This window comes from Camponotus floridanus, unplaced genomic scaffold, assembly GCF_003227725.1.
Source record: "Camponotus floridanus strain SB8 unplaced genomic scaffold, Cflo_v7.5 scaffold79, whole genome shotgun sequence".
Lineage (NCBI taxonomy): Eukaryota > Metazoa > Arthropoda > Insecta > Hymenoptera > Formicidae > Camponotus > Camponotus floridanus.
Genome location: NW_020229848.1, coordinates 514,506 through 526,661, shown reverse-complemented (window position 1 = coordinate 526,661; position 12,156 = coordinate 514,506). Strand labels below are relative to the sequence as shown.

General features: G+C 31.8%; 1 protein-coding gene across 1 annotated transcript; it reads left to right on the top strand.

Moving 5' to 3' along the window:
- The first annotated feature begins 7,776 nt into the window (after nt 1-7,776).
- LOC105254918 lies at nt 7,777-11,223 on the top strand. Its single transcript, XM_011263887.3, has one exon. It carries the CDS (start codon nt 8,017-8,019, stop codon nt 8,644-8,646), a length of 630 nt encoding a protein of 209 aa, XP_011262189.1. The 5' UTR covers nt 7,777-8,016; the 3' UTR covers nt 8,647-11,223.
- Nucleotides 11,224-12,156: the final 933 nt, after the last annotated feature.

Below are 12,156 nucleotides of genomic sequence, written 5' to 3'. Positions count from 1 at the left end.
TTCTATGCGTTTCTTTTCTTACTCGAGCAAAACCCATCCTTTCTCGCTTATTTAAGCGAAATAGATTGAAATGTTTCTTACACAGCACAGAATATTGCAGCAATATTGTAATATTGAGAGAATATTGCAATGTTGCAGCAACATTGTAATATTGCTACAATATTGCTGCAATGATGCAACAACATTGTAATATTGCCGCAATATTCGGTTAGCATTCAGATCCATTGATTTTATCCTGAAATAAATTTTTGAGCTTATACGAATTTTCTGTCGCAAATTTTTTTCATAAATTTTAAGTACGATGAAATGTTTTTGTTTCATCTGGGATTCGATACAAATGTCATTTCTTCATTCAATCGTTTCACTCGATACAACATCAGGAAAATGTAGGTTGAACATACAATGTATACGTATCTTGAAAAAAATCGTCGATGTTGCGCAGGCAAACACATAATGTTACACGGACACGTTGCATCAATGTATTATTTCTGATCCCACGCGTGGGACGCGGCTAGAATGAATGTTGTCGAGTGTTCTATTTAGAGTATTATGCCGAGTATAACGTGACACAAACGCAATGATAAATTAATAAATTGGACTAAGAACTTCATTTATCGTCATTAATGATGCAACCTGAGTGTTGGAATATACGTAAGAGAAAAAACGAGATATATAGTATATTTCTTTATTTAGGTTACGTCTTCTTGTTTTCGCGCATGCTAAACACGCGAAAGAACTCGACCAAGGATATCACGCACAATGATATGCGTCGAAATCTCGTTTATGTAACAGGACACACTTTGTGGATTCGTAATCACGCGTAACCGATCTCTCTAGAATCGATATGTCTCTCACCTCTTGGAAATAAAATTTTCAAAACCGCCGGAATTTTACATATCATGATTACGGATATTAATTAGACGCTATAAAATGGAATAAAAATACATTAGTTGCAATTTTGCAGTAAAGTAAAGGAAAGTCTCGATATCCCGATTTTGGTATCTCAGTAAACAGTGTTTGCTGTAGATAATTTCAAAATTACCTAGATAAAGATAAAAATAAAAATCCGTAAATTTATCTTAGATGAGACAAAGATGATTTTGCTTTTATTAAACTAGATGAAAGATGAGATAATTATTGCGATAATCTAGATAATTATTTAGATATTTTTGTTTATTTTAGAAGATTATAAATATTTGTAAAAAATGTGACGCAGATTATAAATGGGATATTAAAATCATAAACACATATTCTTTCTCTTTTCCTAAAGAATATTTAAATATTAGCAAAAAGATATATAAATGATATGATAAATATTTATTTATTATTTTATATTTATAATATATTTATAATATATTAATAATATAATAATAATATATTTATAATATATTAATAATAATAATATGAAAAATATATTTTAGATATTTTAGATAGATTTTTAGAAGTTTGTCTGGAAAACTTTTTTGCATAATGAAAACGTCTTAGACAATTTTTAGATAAGATGACATATATTTTTCATCTAAGATAAAGGTAAAGGTACTTTGTATCTCTTCATCTGGTTAAAGATAAAGATAATCCATTTCTTTATCTAGATTATTATCTAGATAATTTTATCTAGATACCAGCAAACATTATCAGTAAATTAAAAGCGTTCGGAAAAAGTATCAAAGTTATTCGACTAAATAATCTGTCGTAATCTATTATAAGTAAAAATTATTTCAAATTGACAATATAATCTTCGTCTTATATTTATTAATAAAAAGTGATGATCATAAATACGCGAAAAAAATTTTATTTGTTTATGCCAAGAAAGATGAAAGAGCCCACCAATTAGAAATTTTCTCGCTTTTTTATTAATATGTTGATATATTGTGCAACAAAACCGAATGTTATTACGTATCACAAGAAAGATACAGTAGTTGAGCTGTTACATAACGAAGGGTTTTAATAATTGGGTTTTATGATAAAGCAACGATCCGGGTATCCAATTAACGGCAAAGCGTCGCTTCATTATGGCGGATAACGGCCGTACACGAGGGGAAATTTAATGATCGAAAAAAATCCATCCAAGATTCGTGCGAAGATTCAGACAAACAGAAAATTTTGCGTCAAAGAATGTAGGATGTTTTGTATAAGTTAGAAAAGTGCGTGTGGAAAAATTTCGATTAATTACAACCAAGCAAACATCAAGTAACATTTATATAACTGTTAATTGTTATCTTTTAATATAATTGTTACATGTTATGTAACTGTTACGTAACATGTAACAATTTGTATAATTGTTATTTGGTGTTTGCTGGGAAGCCTCATTCCATGTAATCGTAAGATTAAAAAAAGCATTATTCGAAAAGCATATTTTAAACACATTTCTACAAATCGTTAAAGAGAATATCCTTTACATAATGTGTAAACATTTCTTGTGTAATATTTACTTTCACGCGCCATTTTCTTAATCATGGGTGCATAAATGTGTCCATTCTGTTATATTTAGACGATGATACTGTTATGTGCGTATATGTAATGCTATTATTTAAATTAATCCGCACATTCTATTTATAATTATGTAAACAATAGGTGCTATTTTCGGAATATAAGCACCCTTCGGTAACTGATTTCGTCATTGTTTGTGTGCTCTCGAATTAGAAGAATTGCACCATAAAGCGATATTTATATCATACACGCGTTATCATACTCTGTTGCATCAATCTGTTGCATCATGGCAGTTACAAGTGCAAATTTGATTATTCCATTTATCTACATAATATCGAGTAAAGATATTTTATTCATACGCGTGTGTAATAATTTATAAATTATATTTCAAAGTCGATGATATGTGTATTAAAAAAAAAGAAAAAAAAGAACGAATTATAAAATTTATAAATTTGAAATTTTACGAGCAAACAATAAGAACAAGATAAAAATGAATATATGATAAATAATAACATTAAATAAAGATGCGAAATTTTATATGACGTACAATATTGATCGAGATTAATTCAGCTATATATTTTTCTTTATATTCAAAAGTTATATTTTTACAAATTCGTTTTCCGGGATTTTTGTTGCTGAATCCAAATCTGATGTTAAATTTTCAATTTCAAAAAATTCAAGAGGGGGATCTTCTAATAAGGCAGAAAATTATAAATTTAAAAAATTGTAAATTTTTTCTTCAAATTAAGATTTTATAACTCAAAAAACTCTCACAGAAAAAATTTAAAAAAATACATTTGTTAATTTGGATTTAGTACAGAAAATATCGTATTTGTTATATAGAATTAGTAACAAAAATAACACAGCGGAAAATTCTTCAAACGTTCTGAAAAATACTTTAGATTAGAATGTACTATGTTTGTAGAAAAATTTTCATAATTATAGATATAATTATAGATTAGTTTGAAAAATGGAAAATGCATTTTTCCACGAAAATGTACTAATTTTAACTATTTATTTCTATATTTTTTATATTTTTGCAATTAAGAATTGAAGTACTTTACATTTTTTTTACACTTATTAATGTTCTAGGGGTCTCATAGAAACAAAAAGATCCGGTTTAAAGTTAAAGAAAAATAGTTGAAAAAATGAAAAACCAAAGAAAAAAGTCACTGAGTGAGGGTTGACGCAAAAAGGATTAATAAAAAAATTTAAAGATTTCTAATTATTCACCTAACATTAATACTTTCCATTGATAATCTTATAAGCATAATCTCTTAATTAAATATTCACAATATATATTTCTCTATTTTTATTAAATTTTTTAAACAATTAACAAATTATAAAAATACTTTTTAACGAAGTCGATTGGAGGAAGAGACACCTGAGCTTCTTCATATAAGCAATAATAATATTCGTTTATTTGCGCGCATTCGTGATTAGCATTGTCCCATCACATTGCGTAACCTGAATTTTTGTCGTTATAATCTGCGTGCAATTATGCAAACCCTCGATAGTAATATTAGTCTTTGATGCATAAGGACAAGATGATATATACAACCGCATTACATCAATTATCCGGTGATACCATTCTGGTTCTATCCTCACTTCCTGTTTTGCGCGACAAAAGGAGTAAACAATGCGACACAGATATCGGTCTTCTACCATGAAAAAAATTGCTCAACGGATTTGATTATCTCTTATCAATGAGAGTGTCACACTCGTAATGTTGAGAAAGAATTTAGGACATTTTAGAGATCATAAAATAAACAAAAATACAAATTGAAGAAGCTCTAGATAAAAAATGAAACCATTTCTTGATGTTAGAATTATATTACTTATTAATTATTGACTTAGAATTATATTTATATTTATTGACTTAGAATTATATTTATCACAATAATTTGCATTTTAGCAAACGCATAAAGAAAGGCAGAAGGAAATCGATTTATACAGAAAAATTGAATAAAATTGAAGAATTTCTGGATTATTGAAATTTTTCTGAATAAAAGTCATGAATAAAAGTCAGCCGAGAAACCTAGTTATCAAATTGAATTATGACGTCTAATTGAATTATGGTTATGCATTTAAATCTAAGTGCGTCCTCAGCTTCACGCGAATAGACAAAGACTGTAATAGGGAGATCGAAACGTGACATGTAAGCGCAAAAAGCTCTCTTAATGATCACGTTAATTTACTCCACGAATTTTCTCATCCAATTATCTTATACAACTGGCGTTAATTCAAGCTAATTTTCGAAATAGAATTGTGAAAATTGGATTAAAAACAATTTTATCTGGATATTTATAACAACGTAATCAATATATTATATACAATAATACAAATTTCGCAGTTTGAAGCAGCAATCTTTATCGGAATAAGATCATAAGGTGAATTAAAATCTATAAATCGAGCTCACGTTGCGTTCACGTGCTCTATAGCTTCCACCCTTCGGAGATCATATAACTCGGTAATGATCAGTATTCTCAGGTTTTCCAGATAAACTTTGCATTCATATTCTTGAGATATTTTTTTAATTTCTACATTTCTTTTAATGTTCTAACTGACGCATCGTCAACAAAAGATAAAAAAATATATAAATAATATAAATTGCGAATCAGGGCAAAGGTTGATATCAGGCGAAAAAAGCGATTCAGATATGTCGGCCCATTTTGTTTGACTCGATATTATTCGGCTATTCGTCTCTCGCGATATGTGGGTGTAATTACCAAATTGTGACATGTATCTTCACATATGAAAAAAACAGAGAGCTATATGAGAGCCAAATGAATTAAATCGAATGACCTGAAATCTCAACTTTTCCTTTATTGAAAAATAAAGAAACTTTTTTACAAAGGTGTACTTTGTATAAAATTAAATGAGACGTGAGAGAAAAGTGTTTATTTTTATTTTGTCATGAGCGGAACAATTTTTAATCAAAGCAAGCGTTTTCCCAGCTGTTCTTTCCTACTATACGCTATTAAATATTTTATTTAACTATATCAAATATAATAATTGTAATATCATCAATATAAATAAATATAATAATATTATAAAATCATAATTATAAATAATAATAATAAATAATAATAATAAATAATAATAATAATAAATAATATTATAAAATAATAATAAAATAAATAATAATAAATAATAATAAAATAATAATAAATAATATTATAATAATAATAATAATAAATAATATTATAAAATAATAATAATAATAATAATAATAATAAATAATATTATAAAATAATAATAAAATAAATAATAATAAATAATAATAAAATAATAATAAATAATATTATAATAATAATTAGAAATAATAATAATGTAATAAATATATAATTAACAAGGCTGATGTGGGATAATGATAATAATGGATCTCTTAATACGATGAAAAAAGTATCGGTTTTCTAATCACACGAACACACACGCACACATATGCATGCCGCACGTTTTCATCCATGTGAATTAAATGAATTCAGCGTCAGAGTATTAGCTGATTTTGATTACGCATAATTTAAATATCAAGCTCATAACATGATTATTGGCTATTATTGTACCTGCAATTATTTTACGACTACAGAGACTACGTCGTTGTCTAGAAAATCGTCCGTTCGTCCCGATTGCAGCATGTATAATTATAGAACTTTCAATGACATAAATAAGTCAGATTTAGATCAAAGTTCTCGGCTAAATTGAGCACGCGATTCATCATGTCGTGGTCAAAAAATGAAATCAAGAAAATAAAAGCATCAATTACTTGAGTGAGTAAATTTTTTTTTTCGCGAGTTTGATGAATCGTCGATCTCGAAAATTGAAACACTTTTTTACACGCTATAAAACATAAAAGTTAATTCGTGACACATTCATTTTTACTTATTATTTTTTCTACAATTAATTAATTTGTTTCTACGAAGACGAAATATTGTATAATATATATACATATATATCTTATTATTTATTATTTCGTACATGTAAAGTTCAGAGAGACTTTAAGTGACATATCCGAGAGATAAATGAATATAACAACAATTCTAAAGATTTTCTAGAGATTTAAGAAAAAGACATTAAATTATTTCCGACATTATCCGATTTACGTAATAATTAGGATTAATTTCTCCCGATTCTCTCGATGTTGACGATGCAAATGCTTTTGGCTGCTGAATAATTGGCACTGCACGTATTGATTTCCCAAAGTACAGTTCTCGGGTACATCTACCCTTTGACATCGATCGGCAGGGTAAGTTCAATGACCGTGGCATAACTAGTTTCCAAAACCTACATCATGAACGGAGAGAGAGAGAGAGAGAGAGAGAGAGAGAGAGAGAGAGAGAGAGAGAGAGAGAGAGAGAGAGAGAGAGAGAGAGAGAGAGAGAGAGAGAGAAGCAGCATCCCAAGAGTACCAAATTAAAATCATATCTCTGGATATCGGTTACGGGCTGTTATCTGATACTCATGTATCGATTGTATTTGACGTTATAATTGGAATCCTGCGAAATGAAATACTGCGACATTACGTCATGTAATTATAAGTGATAGATAATATCACTAAAAGACTAACAATAAGTTCGATAATTTATCAAACTCGCAAACGAAAAAATTTATTTATTTAATAAATAATAAATATAATATATATAATATTACAAAAAAATATGTTTAATTTTTACTAAATTATATATATATTAGACATATTATGTTATTACTGGAGAATAGAAAGATAACAGAGTAAAAGAGATAAACATATAATTCCCAGTAATCTTAAATAATCTGACCTTTCACGATAACGATTCAACTTAAACAATATAATAGAAATGGTAGTGTTTTAAAATTAGTTTAATAATAGTTTGCTCGACACATGTCTAATAATTTATTTTTCAATTAATTTATTAATAAAATTTTATAATTTTAAAATTTTATTTATTAATAAAATGTTATAATTTTAAAATTTTAATATTTTAAAATTTTATAATTTACTGATAAATTTTTAAAATGTTATGCAAAAAACTCACTGAAATAAAATATGTAGTTGTTTCTCTTAATTACACCCTCTAAATTTAATCGTTATCGTGCGAGATCGAATATCTAGAATTATCCGAGTCACGTTGATCGTTACTGTCTTTTTTAACTATTGACGTAGATTCTTTGAATCAAAGTCTTCCATTCTCCCGTTTCGATTGCTGGCGTGCAGCTGCAACTCCACAAGGTTTCCGATACCCTCTCGACACCCTCGGTGGTCGTACTCTCACGTGGACGCCGGGGCATGCGCTCATACCCGTGTTCACCTACCCTCTATAAAAGACCGCGCGTCGGGTGTATGGGGTTCAGTTTCACCTCGTAATTTCAAGGTGAGCCTTGTCTTGCCGAGAAAGAGCGGATCAAGCGATCAATTGAACAAACACGAAAGATAAATACAGCGAACAAGTTGCATCGAGAACTTCAGAAGCTCGTCACAAGTGTGTTTTCTCTGTGCGTGAAATCACTTGACTGCGAACGCGATAACACCTGCTAATCCCATTTATTCCTTGGGATAGTGCGAGATCTCTGACGCGTGAAAGCGCGACCCCAAGTGACAGGACAGAAATGTCCAGCGACATGGAGGACTCTACGCAACTGACCGATCTAAGCGATCATCGATCTCAGCATCACCATCGGCATCACTATCACCATCATCGGGGTAGGACGCCCGTGGGCGAGATCGGCGACGACGAGTGCAGCACCGACAGCGGCTGCAGCAGCAGCAGCGGTAGCACCGGAAGTGGCAAACGTCTATTTCGTCACGGCAGCGGTGAACGTCTGTGCAGGTCCAACCGATCTCCTAGAACTCACTGGAACTTGGAACGACTGCGGGAACGAGCGACCCGGTCCCAGGAGCGGCTCAGTAGCAGCGTGCAAAGATCGTCGGAACGCACTCTGAGCCCAGAAGACGTCAAGAGTCTCTCCCGCGGTGGTGTTTCACCCTCGTCCTACTCGTCCAGCCCCTCGGACGCTCACAGCAGCAGCGACAGCGATTCTCTCAGACCTTCTACGACAGAGACTCTGCGCCGGGCGTTCCAGAGTCTCAAGATCACCTCGTCCAAGTGGAACAAGGAGAAGAAGCACGCCAAGAAGAGCCCCAAGAGAATCCTGCGCAGCCCGGTACCCTATATGTATGTCCGTGGATTGTCCGGTTTGCCGACTCAGAGGGTCCCCCGAAACTCAGGTCTTCAATAGCAGATGATGAAGGCTTGCTCCTGTCAGGATCTGGTCGAGCTCTATCGATAGATCGAGAAGCATTGGGAAAACTACAGGACCAAGACAGTCTGCCAGGGAAGAAAGCAGGAGGAGAAGGTTAAGCATAATATATGCGATCGATTGTCGCGATCGCCTCGATCGCCTCTTTGCGATAACATATCTCTTCATTGCGTACTTTGTCAACAGTTTTTACGAATTTTCGTATGCAACGCGCGGACTCTTGCTAAAGTTTCACGTCTCTTTTCTAATTCATCATTCGTGATCAACGAATTAAGAGACGCTCTCTCTTCAATCAGATGCTTTTGTTCTCAAGTAATCTAAGTCAAACATAATGACGGCTCGATCAGATCAGTCGGTCGTCGAGACAGAAGATGAGAAAGCACAAAAAAATGTCAAATTCAAGGGATAGGATAATTGAATTAAATAAACACGCGTATGAGTACGTTAAGTACAGATGATCCTCAATACTAGGAGCGCAAAGTTATTCGAATCAGGAAATAGTGAGCATAAAAGGAACTATTGCACTCAGCATTCAGTACTATTTATTATCGTCCATTATATTATTAGTTGGGAATCGAAGGATTACAGAAAGAAACCTCCATATATTGAGGATCATTTGCGCGAGGACACTCTGATACTTTTGCAACATCTTTATACCGAAATCTTTGCTGTATCAAATGTTGTAGGATGTTTAAAAAGCCAAGATACTTTTCATTGTCTCACATATATGCACACGTATAATTATAGTAACATTTTAACTGATTAATGATACCTTTTTCGAGTCGGACTAATGTTCCCTGAGTATGGAGGATACTTAGAGTACGAGTATGCAGACTGATAGATTTAATGTACTGAGAGATTTAATGTGTTTAATCTGTCATTTATCAGCAAAACTATATAGGATTTCACTTCAATCTTATGCTACTTATCCTTACTGCAACTTCCATTAAAATAGTTTACTCGGAAATCATTTCGAGACGAATGACTCTAACGAAAAATGTAACAAATTATAATATAATAATAATAACACGAGTGGTTTGAAAAGTCCGTGCAAAAATGAAAACTGCTTAATTTTTTGGGCTAAATCTTTTTTATTTTTCAACGTAGTCTCCTTTAAGGCTTATACACTTCGTCCAACGCTGCTTTAGTTTGTTGATCCTTTCCGAATAACAGGTCCAACTCTGCAAAAGGCTATCGTTACCGCAATCACTTCCTCGTATGAATAAAATCTCCTTTCCGCCAGCCATTTTCTTAATAACGGGAAACAAGTAGTAATTCGAGGGAGCCAAATGTAGAAGAATAGGGGGGATACGGAACGAGGAGTTGGAACCTTAATCAATTTTGCGGCTAAATTCTCTCTTATCCATTTTTTTTGGAAATCACTCGACTTCTTTGATTCAACAAACGCAGAGAAACACAGAGAAATAGACCGATCTGGCTGAAACTTGATGTGTGTTCTTCCAAGAGATACTACTAACTGAAAATAACTTCGATGCACATCAGTGATGCCATTTCTTTGACTTTGCACGGATTTTTCAAACCACTCTCGTAGTGATGATATTATTAAGTGATAATATTATTAAGAGAGGAAAAGAAAGAGAAGAGAGAGAAATATAGCAAAAAAGAGAGAGAAATATAGCAAAAAGGATGTTCAATTATTTGATACGACTCTCAGGTGCATTCTAACGGGTCTCTAAGACTTTAATTAAATGTTGCGGCGAGAGTAGTACATGTATTCGAAGATCGAATGAATGATCAGCGATTTTACTCCTTGATTTATATTTCTCGTTTATCCGTCGCCAACGACACGTTACTATTTTTATCGGCACTAAAGAGACAGGATCCGTTAGAATAGAATGATAGAAGTCAATTATATCGACGCGCATAGAGAGAGCATAAATAAATCTCTCTGATATCAAACGAGTTTCAAATAAAATCATGCATATTTTATGGAGGATTTCCAAAATAGATTTTCTTTTGTCGTTCTAAAAGTAATTTGTGCCCCGTTATACTTTTTACTCTAATAATACAACAAATTCCATTTAAAATAAAACATCTAATTAATAGCGAAAACATTAAGTAATTTAAATAAAAGTATTGAGTTATTAAATAATTAAGAAGCTAAGATTGATGTCTCGAAACATTATTTCAGACCAAAAATGAAGAAACTGCCCTTAATGTCTCATAGGATAGCTCGAATCATCACAAAAAACAATTTTTGCGCCGTAAAAATATCAGCTGCAGGGCGTTTTTGTCGCATGCGACCCTATCCCTATAAAAAGAACAAATCGTTCATATAGTGCAGTATTAAGGAACAAGTATCAATATTGTTTGTGTCGAGAATATGTGCATTCATACATCGTGTAAAAATTAAAATCGATGGCTCTCTCACTATGTCCTGCATAGAAAATCATAAGCGAAACATATGATCATTGACTCGCTGTTTATTAGAATCGTGCGTAATTTTTAAAAGTATTAACGAGCACAATTGGCTTCGATTACTCGTTAGATCTATTTATTCAAATCTTTGAAAATCCGAAATATTAATTATTGAATACAGACAAAAATAAAAATAAATAAATAATTAAGTTTAAATTTATATAGAATTTATTATTTTCACACACACAAACACATTATTGAAGTTTAATCTAGTTAAAAATAATTTTGGATTATTTCATTTTTAATTTGTCAAAAATATGTGTACGTCGAAGATTCAATGTCTCGTTAATACTGATCGCGATTAATTCTTTCCGTGACAATCGTTACGTAATGCGGCCGAGGGCTGATCTAACTAATTGGCTGACGTAATCCTTTCGCATGTAATTATTGTTGTTTATGGAATGTGCAAGTGTGAGTCGAGAAAATCTTTCACGACCGGCGGATACTGATTAATTAATTAAAAAAAAAACTTAAAAATTAAAAAAAACAAAGGAATTAAAAATTATATTCACAAAAAAATTCGTGATTTGCAAGAGGAAAAAGAGACACAGAAAAAATATGGCAGAGTCTGCGAAAATTCCCATTTGTCTGTGCGATTCATTTCTAGAGTGCCTTGTAGATACTTCCTATATGTGACTGTACGATTAGGTGTTATCAATTGGCGAAAATGCGAGAAAGAGAGAGAGAGAGAGAAAGAGAGAGAGTCGAAAAAAAAGGTAAAGTCATATCCGTCACGTTCGGATCGTTACATATGTATAAGTATGATGGATGCAATCCTATAGAATGATCGCCGTACGAGAGAATGTCGCTAACGAAAAGATAGGGAAGAAGATCAATTATACTCAGGACTGAATGTTTTGTATATCGTTTTGTCTATATCGACATAATTAACGATTCAAATAAACGTTTTTCATTCTAAAATCGTTCTTCCTTTTTTTCCTCCCTCCAATCGCGACATTAATTAAGGATGCATGAATAAGAATTTAGAATTCTGAAGTTCAAGGATATCTCCAATATATATTTTTCTTTACCATAATATTATCTCTACTC

Bases quoted from the DNA above. Each gene is read 5' to 3' on its own strand.
- LOC105254918 (XM_011263887.3), top strand. From the start codon at position 8,017: ATGTCCAGCGACATGGAGGACTCTACGCAACTGACCGATCTAAGCGAT.